This window comes from Salmo trutta, chromosome 13, assembly GCF_901001165.1.
Source record: "Salmo trutta chromosome 13, fSalTru1.1, whole genome shotgun sequence".
NCBI classification, from domain to species: Eukaryota; Metazoa; Chordata; class Actinopteri; order Salmoniformes; family Salmonidae; genus Salmo; species Salmo trutta.
In genome coordinates, this window is record NC_042969.1 from 53,647,796 (window position 1) to 53,663,559 (window position 15,764).

Sequence of the window (15,764 nt, forward strand, 5' to 3'; positions counted from 1 at the left end):
TTTCGTGTCGCTCTCTCCTCCCTCGGAGACGAGGCTTGTTTGGCGGCTGCCCTCCGCGGTGAGAGGGCGTCATTAGGGTTTCGGGGGAAGCAGGGGGGAGTTATGGGTGGTTTTTATCAAATGGCCACAGAGCAGGGTGTCTCTGAGTGCCACTGGTCCTGACTGATGTGGGAATCCTGTTGTTGACAGACAAAGACAAAGAGAAAGAGGGAACAGAGAACATGCCACCATGGAGACATTTCCTCCATCTGCAAGAGCAAAGGGCTTTCAACAAGACTACATCTGCAGTGCTGCAGCATGTTCGCAAACTTGTATCCTCACGTTGGATTTAATTAAGGCTTGGCACTTACTAGAAGGGCCTGATACTTTAAGACAAAAGCCCTGGAAAGTATTTGGCTGTCAGGACCTTGGACTTGAGTTATGTTTGTAACAACCCTACTAATTGCTTTCCCAGCTTTTCATTTTGAAAACACTCCATCCATAGACTTTTAACAGAGATGCTCCATATTTGAGTTCTGAGAAAAACTTGAGTTTTAAGTCAAGCCTACTGATCTTATCTCCTCACTGTATGTGTATTGTTCTTCCCTGTGAAATATGACACACGACAATCTGGTATTTGAAGTATGTGCATTCGATCCTCCTCTAGATAGAGGGTGAACTGTGAGGGGAAAGAGGAGTTTCCTCCAGATGATCCCCCTACAGTTGTATATTTCACGAAGAGTTACAGTCAAACAGGGGAGTCACCTGAGAGGCGCACTGTCAATGAACTCACGCGCTCCCTCACGTCTCTCTGCTTCGTTCTTTCCATTTCCGTACTTCTGAACCTCTCTTTTCATTGTGTTTATAAGGTAATACCTTCCATACTGCCTGTTCCCCCTTCTCTTTTCCTCCGGTACTCCTCACTTCCCTCCTTTCTCCTTTCATAATCAACCCTCTCTCATGGAGTGCGATCTCTGCATTAGATTTAAGCACTTGCAGGTCTGTTTCCTCTTTAGTAACTACACAGTAAGTGCCAGCAAAAAGCAACAGAGACCTATCTAGATCCCTTCATCAGAGAATGTTTATATGCACTTGAACCTTGCTGGCCTTGTGTTCCCAATCCCATCCCTGAGTATTGTCACATGCTGACTTCACCGCCTCTCTCAAAGTGAGAACTTCTTTCATGTGACACCACATCTTCAGCAACACCACCCACTCCCACACGAGCCACGGCAGATACAAGCAGACAGCATGAATCCAGGGCTGTTTAGGGGGATCCCAGCCAGGCAGACTTCTCCGGGTCACAGGGATGACTGTGAAGGGGTGGGTGGCTTGAGCACTCAGACTGACTCAGTCTGGTCAGGTGCGAAAGGCTGAGGGGTTATGTCTTTCGTGTGGGACTTCATGGGAGCCGTGACCCCAGGCAAGCATGCAGGGGTCACAGTGAGGTCTAAATCACACGTAGTGCAGGAATCTAACCAGGCTTGACTGAACGTCACCGGAGCCCAGCCCTTTACTGTACGTTCCACAAGCAACGTGTCTACTCCATGAGAAATGGAATGAATTAGACACACATAGAAATATAATTACTAGAACGGGGAAAAGCCTCTCAGATCATGGCAATAATTATACTTCTATATTTCTATGGTGCCACGCGTCCACATTCCAATTGATTTCAACTCTATGGCACAACTTAAATACCAGCAGTATAGGAAATAGTAGTGGCACACCAAACGTGTAATAAAACCATTATCCACAGTCACTGGAGGTAATTGATCTGTTTATACTGTAACGTCATGCACTATCAATGTACGCTGTCAATAGCCAGCTTTGAAACCCGTGATATTATACAGAACATTTGCTTTCTTATTAGGCTTTCCCTTACAGATCCTCTACTTCTCATTATCATTCTACAGTACAGCAGCTGCACGCAAACAAAACAAATAGAGTTCCTTTGAAAGGTCTATGTTTCTAGTTGAAATGTACTTTGCGTGTGAGTCGCGGCTGGCTTCGCACCAGGCCTTAGACAGACACAAGAGATAAATCATGGAACTCAGACAATGCAATTAAACATCTTCATGTGCTGTAGTAAAGTCTCTATCGCTCTCTGTCTCTTTGTTTCTGTGTTTCTCATGCGCGCTGTATTAGACTACAGAGGATTCAACGTCTCCGGCAAACTTTCCATATGAGGGATTTGGAACAGAGAGACGAAAGAGAGGAGGGGCAGAGATTCTTAGCAAGAGACGGTTAAGCCATCTTGATAAGCTCAGGCCTGACTAATCTCTCTGTCTCTGTGTCTGTCTCTTGGTCTCTCATGATGGGTTGGGTTAGAAAAGGTTACAGGTCACGATTCCACGTATAGTCACGTGTCCATAGAGATAAATCTATACGTGATGCAGGGTCCTTTTTCCATGGCAGACTAAACAATTACAGCACTTCTCTGACTGTCCTAGTGGCCTGTTCAGCCACAGTTTCTACTCAGCCGCGAATCTAATAAAGATGGACAAGATTAACCGCACTAACTACTAGAATAGTACAGAGCATGTCTGTCTGTCCTGGCTGTACTGTTCACCAGGCTGTGCCCTGTCTCTCGCCGCGGTCGGCTCACAGCAGGGTCCAGAACTCTAACCCCAGGCTTTGTCCACCGCGGCGGGCCACGGCGAACGACATCAGTGTGCTGCCTGGAGAACAGGCCAAGAAAGTAGACGTAACAACACCAGTGAGGATACAGGGGCTGCATACCACAGCGATGAGGAGATGAGATTTAGAAAAGGCAGAACAAGAGAAAGGACGAGGGAGAAAAGGGCAGATTTTTTTCTCTACTTATTGGGGCAAGAAGAGGATAAAGGTGAAATCGATCCTGGTGTCTCTCTCAGATGAACAGTGGGCTACTTTGAGTGATGAAAAAAAGAAAAAGAGAGTTAGCAAACAATTTGTTATTTTTCTCCCTGGGAGCCTGTTTGGGAACTGACTGCTCTCATTCTGTTCATTACAAACAAATGTAATTTATGGCCTAGCTAGCCCCACAGCAACGAGCGATGGGGATAAACCCCTGGCACTGATGCACATACTCTACTGTACTGCAATGAGTTACTCTGCACAGAGCCTGGAGCAGACGGCAGAAATCCCTCACTCTCTCTCTCTCTCTCTCTCTCTCTCTCTTTCTCTCTCTCTGTTTCTTTCTGCAACAGTGAGGCCATTTCCCATGATAACTGGGGGCAGGAAGCCATATTGGATTTGGAGAAGGAGGGGGCAGGTTAGGAGCACTTACTCATGTAGGGGGAGGTATGTAATGAAAAGAGCCGACTTGGCACGAGCATTGAGACTGAAGTGTGAAAACAAGAGTGTCAGCAGGGGGGCAGGGCGAGGAGCGTTGAGGAAATAGGAAAAATATGAGCGATACTCTTTCCAGGGCTTCACTGGAAGCCGCCGGGTCCAAACTCATCCCTGCCATTTCTCCCTCCGCAACGTTCCCATCACTGAATGAACTGAACTAATGACATGGGAATGATTGATGCTTTTCATTGACACATTCGCTATTCCAGGCAAATAAACTGAAATACTGTACCAATGTATCACTCCTGAAACGGGGAAATGATGAAAATCAGGCTACAGTTAAACAAAGTCCAATCGCTTGAGCAACTATAGCGAGCCAAATGGTTGTTTCCCTACCCTCCTGTAAACGGTTTCCAGGAAACATAAATGGATCTCTACTTTCAGTGTAAACAGCAATCTGAAAACATCTAGCTGGAGAGAATCTCAGATACGCTGCCGTGCCACTGTGTACGGAACATCATCTCACACATATAAGCAATCTCAAGCCTCCTCTCTGGTTATGGAATGTAAAATCTGGTGAGCCATGACTTAAGACGTATACCTTAACCTTGAGAGCTGTTGTGACCATAACTGGGCTCGCTGGATAGTATCACTTATTCCAAGTCTCTCTCAGTCTTTTTTTGCCTGCTTCTCTCTCTCTCTCTCTCCCACCCCTCTCTCTCTCTCTATCTCTCTCTGTTTCTCTTTCTATCTCTCTCTGTGTCTGCACATTGTCTGTCTGGTGGAGGCCTGGGGTCTGGGCCAGCCATTGTGTCTGCAGCACATTAAACGGACATCACTGCCACCCAGGCTGCAGCCTGTACACAAGCTGCCTCGGCAGAGAGAGCGAGAGAGAGAGAGACAGGGAGAGAGAGAGAGAGAGAGAGAGAGGACGAGAGAGCATGGAGCAGAGGAGAAAGGAGGGTAGGGTTTAAGGGTAGCTGCAGGAGAGTTTTCACCACCATAGTTGTAGAATTTTACATGGATCAGCGCTGAGTGAAATTGAGCCGAATAAAATGGAAAAAGTTGCAATTTTCGTTGATGGTAAGTGGTAGCATTGATCACCAATTAGACATTGCACTGGGATGAAAGATGTAGCGTACCTGCAACATTTTCATGGACAGAAGCTAAGATCTACACAAAAGCACGAGGACCCCAGTTCAGGGCTGATACAGTCTAACAGCTGTGGCGAGCAGTGAGGATGAAGTAGGTCTAACATGTAAGCAGACAGAGACAGAGAACACACACACTAACCCACCTGTTGAACTCATAGATGTCCTCAATGTTGCAGAACAGAGTGCTGACGTCTTCCGGCTTGAGCGGCAGGTCCCCACAGTCAATGATGCAACCCAGGTAGTCCTGAGAGCGAGAGAGAGAGAGAGAGAGAGAGAGAGAGAGAGAGAGAGAGAGGGAGAGAGAGCGAGGGAGAGATTCTGTGAATGTGATTATGCAAATGCCCGTCAGTATGTTTATTGACAAAATAAACAAAATACAATCTTCATCATAATCTCATCATTCATACTTGAAGTTTGTTTGTTTCTGACTTCATATAGTTGCTCAAATGGACAAAAGTTCCTTCTTCGTCCCTCCCCAGCGAAGTAGCTTTAGTTCTTCTAAGTGATTCTCTGATAGCTATCTTACGGTCACTTGAAATTGAATTATCATGAAGGCTTTCTTCATGAGAAAAAAAGGATACTTGAGCCCTACACCAATCCTTACTGTAAACGCACTGAGAAGCCCAAGAAAGCAAACCTAGCAATTAATACAGTGGTAAAGGCCTCGCTGTTACAATATTTTCTATTTTCCTTTCGTGGTCCTCTCTCTGACCTGGGAAATAAAGCCATGCTCTAGTCTCATGAGTATGATATGCCCCCACCCCCCAAAACACAGACTAACATCCCCAAGTACCACTACCGACAGGGCACATTGCTCCGCGAAACCTGGAAGAGAGTATTCCGAGCTGGGCTAAAGGCCTTAAGAAAGAAGGGGGCTTCAAAATGTGTCTGGCCAATCCACAAGTCTACCACCTTCAATGTAGTGTTCATTAGTTAGGCTAAAATACCTTATATAGGCTAGCTGTCAGCACTTTATCAGAGGCCTCCAGGGCCCAATAGTCCCGTAATCAGCATGTTTTTTAAGTGGCCAACAAGCCCATCTGATAAAGCCACATCCTACAGACAACTCTCTCTCCAGATGCCAACCCGATGGAGAAACCACAGAGGATCCTATCCAGGGTTGCTGTTCATTCTGTTGGTCTGAGTTTAACAGAGAGATCTGAGTAACCGTGAGGGCGGCTGCGGTCCACCCAGAGACCCAGTTACCATTCTGGCCCGCGAGAACGAGCCAACAACAGAAAAACAAAGAGGGGCTAAAATAAGATGAAGCCAATTTAATTGCAAAAATAAACGGGTGTAAATAAACAAACAGACAAAGTATGCGTGAGAGTACAGGGGTGTGGGAGGGGGTGAGAGGTGGGGATGGCAGGGCGTTATGACCGGGAAGGGGGCTTCAATGTACCCTATCGCTGACAGAGCCGAGCAGAGTGGAGCGCTCCTAGGGTACATTCCTGGATGGTAAAATGTTTTTTTCTTTCTTTGTCTCCAGTTGTGTTTGTTTCCAGAGCCACCGGGGTTCTGGGAAAAGCAAACAGGCCGAGCTGGGGCAAAGTGAGACAAAAAATAAAGGGGGCTCCGCCACATTCATCACCTTTTAAAGGCAAGGGAACACTGGCACTGTAATTACTGTCGACTTACAGACAGTCATGGGTGAACAAGAATTCCCCCTCGCGCACACACTTCCACACACACGCACGCACACACAGACAGACAGAGAGACAGACACACATACGCAGGCATGCACACACACACACCTTTCGGAGGGCAAGGAGGACCCATAGCGAGAAGAGAGGAGGAGAGCGAGAGACAGATGGATGAGTGAGAAGTTGACAGAAGAAGCGAGGAGAAGACCGGAAAAATGAGGAAGAGACTTGAGGGGGAAATTGAGACATAAGAGGGTTAAACGCAGGAGAGCACAAGAACAGAAAGGACTGAGAAAGAGATACATGTTTCACTGTGAAAAGGAAGAAAGACAGATAGAATGAAAGCAATAGAGAGAGAGAAAGAGAGAGAGAAAGAGAGAGAGAAAGAGAGGCAGCCGGCAGGTTTTGGTCTCTTTGTCTGAGAAACTAGGTCAGAGTTTGGAGAAAGGAGTTTGTCCCTCTGTGCTGCCTGCGAGGGCCCCTCCATCCCCTCCGCATGTGCCCCAAACTGGGGGGTTACAGCTAAGGAGAGGCAAAAAACGCTCCGTTCCCCCAAACCCCCACCCCCAATTTCCTGTCCTATTTGGCAGGAATACAGCGAGAACGAAAGGGGGCTTCGCTCTCCCTGGCTCTCCCCATTTTCTCTCCACCTTTCTCCTCCTGTGTCTTCCAACATACTGTATACTGCACATTCAAGACATATATGAGCAAATACATATGGGAGCTCACACACGCACAAACACGAGAAGGCAAGCTATTTAACTGTTCACACACACACACACACACACACACACACACACACACACACACACACACACACACACACACACACACACACACACACACACACACACACACACAGACACTGACTCCAATCATCATACTTGGTTCTTATTACCAGCAACTTTGACATCATCCCTGGATCAAAACCAGATTTCCATAGCTGTAAAGGCTGAGCCAATAGACATCACATGTGCAACTCACACAGTCAGCAGTCTGAGACAGCCAACAACTAACTCCATTCCATCAACTCAGGGGCCCACAGCCGTGCTCTGTCCCAAATCCCTGTCCTGCAAAAACAAATGTATGGACATTTGCTCTGTAAGGCATCCCTGCACAGGCCAGCTCTGTCAAATGCCTGCTCGTTTTACTGGCTCTTAAAAGGCTGAGCTTCAAAAAGGGGGTTACGAGGGTTACATTTCAGGGCTTCTCGAACCTCTAACGCATACCCACACCTACCCTGACATGTCCTGAAGAAGCTGTTCGTTCTCTCTCTCTCTCTCTCTTTCGCACAGACACACATTTACCCCTCCGCTCTCAGCACCGCTCTCCCAGAGCGCTGATTGCACCACCTGCTGATCTCCACCTGCTAATGGGCAGCACTGGCAACATTCCCCCTCTCTCCACATCAAAGCAGAGGCAGAACCCCTTAACTACGCAATCAAATAAGCAAAATGCCGGTACAGGGACAAGGTTGAGACGCAATTCAACGGCTCAGACACGAGAGGTATGTGACAGGGTCTACAGATATTCACGGACTACAAAAAGAAAACCAGCCACGTCACGGACACCGACGTCACACTTCCAGACAAACTAAATACCTTCTTTGCCCGCTATGAAGATAATACAGTGCCACCACCGCGGCCCGCTAAGAAGAACTGCTCACCCCCCCTCTCCTTCTCCATGGCCGATGTGAGTAAAACATTTAAACGTGTTAACCCTCGCAAGGCTGCTGGCCCAGACGGCATCCTTAGCCGCGTCCTCAGAGCATGCGTAGACCAGCTGGCTAGTGTGTTTACGGACATATTCAATCTCTCCCTATCCCAGTCTGTTGTCTCCACATGCTTCAAGATGGCTACCATTGTTCTTGTACCCAAGAAGGCAAAGATAACTGAACTTAATGACTACCGCCCCGTAGCACTCACTTCTGTCATCATGAGGTGCTTTAAGAGACTAGTCAAGGATCATATCCTTACCGGCCACCCTAGACCCACTCCAGTTTGCATACCGCCCCAACAGGTTCACAGACGACGCAATCGCCATAACACTGCACACCGCCCTATCCCATCTGGACAAAAGGAATACCTATGTAACAATGCTGCTCATTGACTACAGCTCAGCATTCAACACCATAGTACCCTTCAAGCTCATCATCAAGCTGGAGGCCCTGGGTCTCAACCCCACCCTGTGCAATTGGGTCCTGGACTTTCTGACAGGCCACCCCCAGGTGGTTAAGGTAGGAAACAACATCTCCACTTGGCTGACCCTCAACACTGGGGCCCCACAAGGGTGCGTGCTCAGCCCCCTCCTGTACTCCCTGTTCACTCTTGACTGCGTGGCCATGCACGCCTCCAACTCAATCATCAAGTTTGCAGACGACAAAACAGTAGTGGGCTTGATTACCAATAACGACGAGACAGCCTACATAGAGGAGGTGAGGGCACTCGGAGTGTGGTGTCAGGAAAACAACCTCTCACTCAATGTCAACAAAACAAAGTTGATGATCGTGCACTTCAGGAAACAGCAGAGGGAGCACCACCCTATCCACATCGAAGGGACAGCAGTGGAGAAGGTGGAAAGTTTTATGTTCCTCGGTGTACATATCGCCGACAAACTGAAATGGTCCACCCACACAGACAGTATGGTGAAGAAGGCGGAACAGCGCCTCTTCAACCTCAGGAGGCTGAAGAAATTTGGCTTGTCACCCAAAACCCTGACAAACTTTTACAGATGCACAATCGAGAGCATCCTGTCGGGCTGTATCAAAGCCTGGTACGACAACTGCACCGCCCTCAACCGCAACCCTCTCCAGAGGGTAGTGAGGTCTGCACAACGCATCACCGGGGGCAAATTGCCTGCCCTCCAGGACACCTACAGAACCCGATGTCACAGGAGGCCAAAAAGATCATCAAGGACATCAACCACCCGAGCCACTGCCTGTTCACACCGCTACCATCCAGAAGGCGAGGTCAGTACAGGTGCATCAAAGCTGGGACCGAGAGACTGAAAAACAGCCTCTAACTCAAGGCCATCAGACTGCTAAACAGCCATCACTAACTCAGAGAGGCTGCTGCCTACATTGAGACCCAATCACTGGCCACTTTAATAAATGGATCACTAGTCACTTTAAACAATGCCACTTTAAATAATGCCACTTTAATAATGTTTACATATCTTACATTACCCATATCACATGTATATACTGTATAATATACCATCTATTGCACCTTGCTGATGCTGCTTGGCCATTGCTCATCCATATACTTATATGTACATATTCTCATTCACCCCTTTAGATTTGTGTGTATTAGGTAGTTGTTGGGGAATTGTTAGATTACTTGTTAGATATTACTGCACTGTCGGAACTTGAAGCACAAGCATTTCACTAAACTTGCATTAACATCTGCTAGCCATGTGAATGTGACCGATACAACTTGATTTGATTTGAACCAGATCACTCCCTCCCTCCAGCACAGACCTGACCTGCATGAACCACACTGTCTTGCACCTCACCCTAACCCTAAACCCTAGGTCCATCAGGCTGGCTTTCACAATCAACAAAACCAAAATACAACCAAAAAGTAGTTGAATAATGTTCAAGTAGCTATCAACTGTTCAACAAACTATCCATTAACCTTTACCCTAGTCATGCCTCTACAGTACCAATCCGGCATCTGAAGTGGCCAGACAGGATTTACTGCGCTGCAGCCTCCGAAGACGTCAGGGCTTTCACACTTCTTGTGCTTAGTGGAGTAGAGCTGTTGTGAAGGAAGTTATCAAGTGGAAGTGAGTTTGTGTTTAGACAGGATCTCACGTCCTCACCTACTGTCAACCAGTCACGTCAAACTGGAGCTCTACAGAGCTCTCCGCATTGTTACTCAATTTGAGAGGCGCACGATGATGCGGTACAGATCTTGATTTGGCCTCTGCATGCATTCGGGAGATCCGCAATTGCTTCACACCCTCCATATGAAACCTCCGACCACATTTTTGGATCAAGAATAAATTGGCTTTTACCCTAACCACTACCCTACATGTAAACGTAAAACTAACCCTAAACCAGGAAAATAGTTGCTAATTACTTTTTCAAGGGAGCGCTGGCCTCCCATAAAATTAGGCATTAAAGGGATGTCACTTCCTTTAAGACTGTCTTTCTTCTGTTTTCCTCCTCAGTCCCGTAGAGAGACTCCTGATTCCTGACCTATCTTAAAGGTCACAGCTAAATCCATCCGCTTCCAAGGGCAATATGATAAAAGTGTTGACAGCCATCCACTCAGAGGGCCCCTGACTCAACAACCCCATTCTGTTCCTTATCAAACTAATCCTCCCTCTGTGTGTGTGTGTGTGTGTGTGTGTGTGTGTGTGTGTGTGTGTGTGTGTGTGTGTGTGTGTGTGTGTGTGTGTACAGTATATGTGCATGCACGTGTGTGTGTGTGTGTATGTGTATGTGTATGTGTGTGTGTGTGTGTGTGTGTGTGTGTGTGTGTGTGTGTGTGTGTGTGTGTGTGTGTGTGTGTGTGTGTGTGTATGCGAGCGTTAGTGTGTGTGTGTGTGTGTGTGTGTGTATATGTACAGTATATGTGCATGCACGTGTGTGTGTGTGTGTGTGTGTGTGTGCGAGTGTTAGTGTGTGTGTGTGTGTGTGTGAGTGTGTGTGTGCGTGCGTGCGTGTGTGTGTATGCGAGCGTTAGTGTGTGTGTGTGTGTGTGTGCATGTGCGTGTGCGTGTGCGTGTGTGTGTGTGTTCAGTCACAGACTCCTCATTGTCGCAGGCCAGCTGACCCTATCGGATAAGAGTGTGAAACATCCTTTTGAAGTAATGACTTGGATTTACTTCTGCTTTCATCCCGTGCCATGCCCTCCTCTTGCCCTCCTCGTGTTCCACCTGGGCCACTGATGGATGGAGCCACAGAGGCACACGGGGAGGCCAGACAGGGCTCCAAGATGGCCACCGAACAAGGAGGGGATGAAAGCATTGTTCATATTTTACTAATAAGAAGCTGGTGGGAGAGTGGAGGAGTTCCTCTGTAGAAAGGGGTTGAAAAACTGCTGACACAACCTACAGTATCCATGAGTTTTTTTTATTGTATTTTCATTTTACCTTTATTTAACTAGGCAAGTCAGTTAAGAACAAATTCTTATTTTCATGTTCCAGTTCCAGTTCCAGTTTCACTATAGACATTAGGCATTGTGGTAATTACAATATGTATACTGTAAACTTTATACATGCTAATATGTAAACCATATGATGATCATGTTAAACCCTATTCTTTCCATGTCAACATGGTACCAAGTACCAGGAATGGGGAGGTAATGCTGTCCTCAGACCAGTACCAGCAGCAGGCCAGAGCACAGAGAGGAGACACACTGACTGTACTGAGGACAGGAGGAGAGGAAAGGAGAGTGGATGGGAGGGGAGGGCTTCTTTCTTACCTCTACGATGCTCTTCAGGTCCCTCACATACGCCTGCTCCGTCTCCACTATCTCCAGCACCACCCTCTCCAGGCGAGACAGCTTGGGTAGGGACCCGGCGGTGGCAGGGTTTACCCCCGCTGGGAGCTGGGAGAGGGGGGTGAGGTCCAGGCTGATGTCGGAGCCGTTGCGCTGCGGCGAGGAAGGGTAGGCAGGCACGGCCCCGTAGGGCAGCGAGGAGGAAGAGGAAGACTGTCCGTCCTGCAGGGAGGCGGAGGAGGCAGAGGAGCTGAGGCTGGCCGTGCGGTCGCTGTCTGAGCACACCGTGTTGACCGAGGTGCAGCTCCCGCGGGAGGCGCGTTCCGACGAGGTCATCCTACCCACAATGCTGCTCAGGGAGGACACAGAGGAGGGGCGCTTGGCAGCTGGGTGAGGGGAGAAGGGAGAAGATGGAGAGAAAAGGAGGACATAGTCAATGTCATGTCAACATAAATCAACACAAACTACTCCAACCAACCAACCAACCACGCAGGCCTGTTTTAACCCGACAGGCTTTTCTTGGATCACTTTCACACTTCGCTGAAGTGTATAAAAAGAAATCAGTTCAAATTACCAGGTTGGGCTGCCAGCAGCAGTTGGGAAATAGGTTGACACAGGTGCTAGAACACTTTGCCTTCTTCTTTTTTGGAACAACTAGACAAAATACTTACAGTACAGCTACAAGACTAATATGTAGGTTGGTTTCTGCCATGAAAGTCAGAGCAGGCTGACTGAACAGCTTACTTTGTGTTCCTCTGAACATGACCACAAAGCTGCCATGCAGGAAACAAGGGGTGTCAAAAAAAGGTGTAATTACGAGAAAACCTTCTCTTTTTTTCACAGTTTGGTTGCTACAATCTCGCTGTCAATCTTCTTGTTCTGGCAACCTCCTGCACTTTTGTGCAAAAACACACAAAGCCAATTCAGGGCTGACAGGAAACAGAGAGACCAATTTCTTCCCCCCAGCTTGATCTGCCGGTCGGTGGACTAAATTCGCTGAGGTCCCAGCGACCCCCTTTATTGGGACCATCTCAGCGTTGTCAGGCAAGGCCAATTGAACACAGGAAACAGAACACTAGACAGAGAAAGGTTCTGTCTGCAATCAAACAATTTGAGAGAAAATAGACTGGTTGTCATGGTAAATGAGCATGAAATAAGCCCAGGCTACGAAGAAATAGTTTCATTGTGTCGAGAGTAAAATGTAGAACTGGTGGTGCTACAATGGTTGCCCACTTTAGAAAGGGAGGGCCAACCGAGAGGAACAATCCATCACTTCCTGCATCATAATGGTTCAGTTTAAAGGACTGGTACATGCCCTCTCTCGCTCACGAACCCTTACATGACGACAACGAAAACAACTCCTTATTTAGCTACTGTATGCCATCCTCAACAGAAGCCAGGGCCAATGTTTTCTTCCTAAAGTGTTACCGGAATCCCACCTTGTAATCAGGATATCACTATGAATCGCAATGAACCATGATTGCGCAATTGTTTGTCTGTGACTGAGGTGTGTATCCCCATCTATCAGAAGCTTCATTTAACCATTAGCTGTTGCAGAGATTCACAATGGTTTCCTTGCTCGAGGACATTCACACACGATTCTAAAGCATTTTGGCAGAATTAATTGTCTGAATTTGATTTAAGTAAACTCATGAGCTGCTTGAAGGGCAGTGTTTATCTACGTTGGGCTGATTCCATGAAAAGCATTAGAATGACTCCAGTCTTATATGGACAGAAAATGACTTGGCTTCAGTAGAGAACAAAGAGAAAGACAGCAGAATATGCCCTCCAGCTAAACATAGAAGTGAATGCTGGACTGGGGGTAATCTCCATTTAGTAAGATGCCGGGTGAGACTCCTTGTGCATGTGTGCATAAAAAAATCCTATCACTTCAGGAAACAAAAAGGTCAATTATGATAAGCTATCCTATTAAAGTCAATTGTATTATAAACAAGGATTCATTAACTTTTTTAAAAATTGGTTTGTTTTTACAATCGGTTAAAAGGTGGTCAAATAGCCCTTATTCTATAAACACACTGGATATTTATGTTAAGACACTTGACTGCAAAAGGGCAGATGCATCGTTACCAATAATTATATAGAAAAATGATATAATCAGTATAATTGCTCCAAAATCGTACTATACTTTCTAATTGCAGACATGTTACACAATGAATCTTAGTGGTTTTCCATGGAGAGTGTCCAAAGTTTAATTTTCAACCTCACGGCTGCCCAATTGGGAATTACCTTATTTGAGGCTAACACAGACTATAAACTTGCAGTATGTGTACATGGATAGTTTCCATGGTCATAAGTCAAATCACTGCATTACGCAGTGCTATATTGCTCTAGTCAAAGCTGATACCTGACACATTGTCTTTATCCTCTCCCTGGAGCCTGGGCAGCAGCTGTTGTTTTCCTACACTCCCATTCAGAAAAACTAACACTCCTAGAAAAAAAGATGCTATCTAGAACCTAAAAGAGTTATTTTCCAGGTAGAACCCTTTTGGTTCCAGACAGAACCCTTTTGGGAGAGTTCTACCTGGAACCAAAAAGGGTTCTCCTATGGGGACAGCCGGAGGACTCTTTTGGAACCCTTTAATCATGGCTGAGTAGGATTTTGTTGATTCAACTAATCCTCTTTTACACAGTAATGTCACTGTAATTAAATATTTTGGGGGAAAACTGGCAATTGAGTCATGAGAGTAGAATGGATTCAACTCAAGAGACCCATGTGGGCTCAAGTGGAACATTCAGAAAGATTTTTCTACACTGACGTATCACCAAAGCTGCTCCACGGTAGGTATATACAATCGCAGTATTTTCCCTGGCGTCAAAATGTTTAAGACAGCCCACCAAAACACAGACGTGGGCTGAGATGAGATCAGAGAGAAGGTCGGAGCGGGAGCCCAAAGGTCTGGAGTGGATACATGTAATACTCTGAATAATACTGCCACAATCAGGGTTAAACATGTTAACATTATTGTACTAACACAGGATATATGTCCAAAGCCATATCTGAGGTGACCAGTCCTGTGCACACTAACCTACCCAACACTCATAGTAGTAAACTCACCAAAGAAAGAAACTTCCCTTTTTCAGGACCCTGCCCTTCAAAGATAATTCATAAAAATCCAAATAACTTCACAGATCTTCATTGTTAAGGGTTTAAACACTGTTTCCCATGCTTGTTCAATGAACCATAAACAATTAATGAACATGCACCTGTGGAACGGTCGTTAAGACACTAACAGCTTACAGACGGTAGGCAATTAAGGGCACAATTATGAAAACTTAGGACACTAAAGAGGCCTTTCTACTTACTCTGAAAAACACCAAAAGAAAGATGCCCAGGGTCCCTGCTCATCTGCGTAAACGTGCCTTAGGCATGCTGCAAGGAGGCATGAGGACTGCAGATGTGGCCAGGGCAATAAATTGCAATGCCCGTACTGTAAGACACCTAAGACAGCGCTACAGGGAGACAGGATGGACAGCTGATCGTCCTCGCAGTGGCAGACCACGTGTAACAACACCTGCACAGGATGGGTACATCCAAACATCACACCCTTCGGAACAGGTACAGGATGGCAACAACAACTGCCCGAGTTACACCAGGAACGCACAATCCCTCCATCAGTGCTCAGACTGTCCGCAGTAGACTGGGTGAGGCTGGACTGAGGGCTTGTAGGCCTGTTGTAAGGCAGGTCCTCACCAGACATCACCGGCAACAACGTTGCCTATTGGCACAAACCCACCGTCGCTGGACCAGACAGGACAGGCAAAAAGTGCTCTTCACTGACGAGTCGCGGTTTTGTCTCACAAGGGGTGATGGTTGGATTCACGTTTATCATCGAAGGAATGAGCTTTACACCGAGGCCTGTACTCTGGAGCGGGATCGATTTGGAAGTGGAGGGTCCATCATGGTCTGGGGCGGTGTGTCACAGCATCATCGGACTGAGCTTGTTGTCATTGCAGGCAATCTCAACGCTGTGCGTTACAGGGAAGACATCCTCCTCCCTCATGTGGTACCCTTCCTGCAGGCTAATCCTGACATGACCCTCCAGCATGACGATGCCATCAGCCATACTGCTCATTCTGTGAGTGATTTCCTGCGAGACAGAAATGTCAGTGTTCTGCTATGGCCAGCGAAGAGCCCGGATCTCAATCCCATTGAACACGTCTGGGACCTGATGGATCGGAGTGTGAGGGCTAGGGCCATTTCCCCCCAGAAATGTCTGGGAACTTGCAGGTGCCTTGGTGGA

The 15,764-nt window shown here is 47.0% G+C and overlaps 1 protein-coding gene across 5 annotated transcripts in view; it reads right to left on the reverse strand.

Moving 5' to 3' along the window:
- LOC115206027 (uncharacterized) overlaps positions 1 to 15,764 on the reverse strand; it is a 58,974-nt gene that overhangs the window by 18,669 nt on the left and 24,541 nt on the right. For 3 of the 5 annotated variants that reach the window (XM_029772557.1, XM_029772556.1, XM_029772560.1), the window contains 2 exons: positions 11,485 to 11,888; positions 4,553 to 4,653 (listed from right to left, as the gene is read on the reverse strand). In XM_029772557.1, the coding sequence (XP_029628417.1) occupies positions 4,553 to 4,653; positions 11,485 to 11,888 (505 nt within the window). Of the gene's footprint in view, positions 1 to 4,552; positions 4,654 to 11,484; positions 11,889 to 12,076; positions 12,567 to 15,764 lie in introns of those variants that run through there. The other 2 variants (XM_029772559.1, XM_029772558.1) reach the window with 2 other exon arrangements.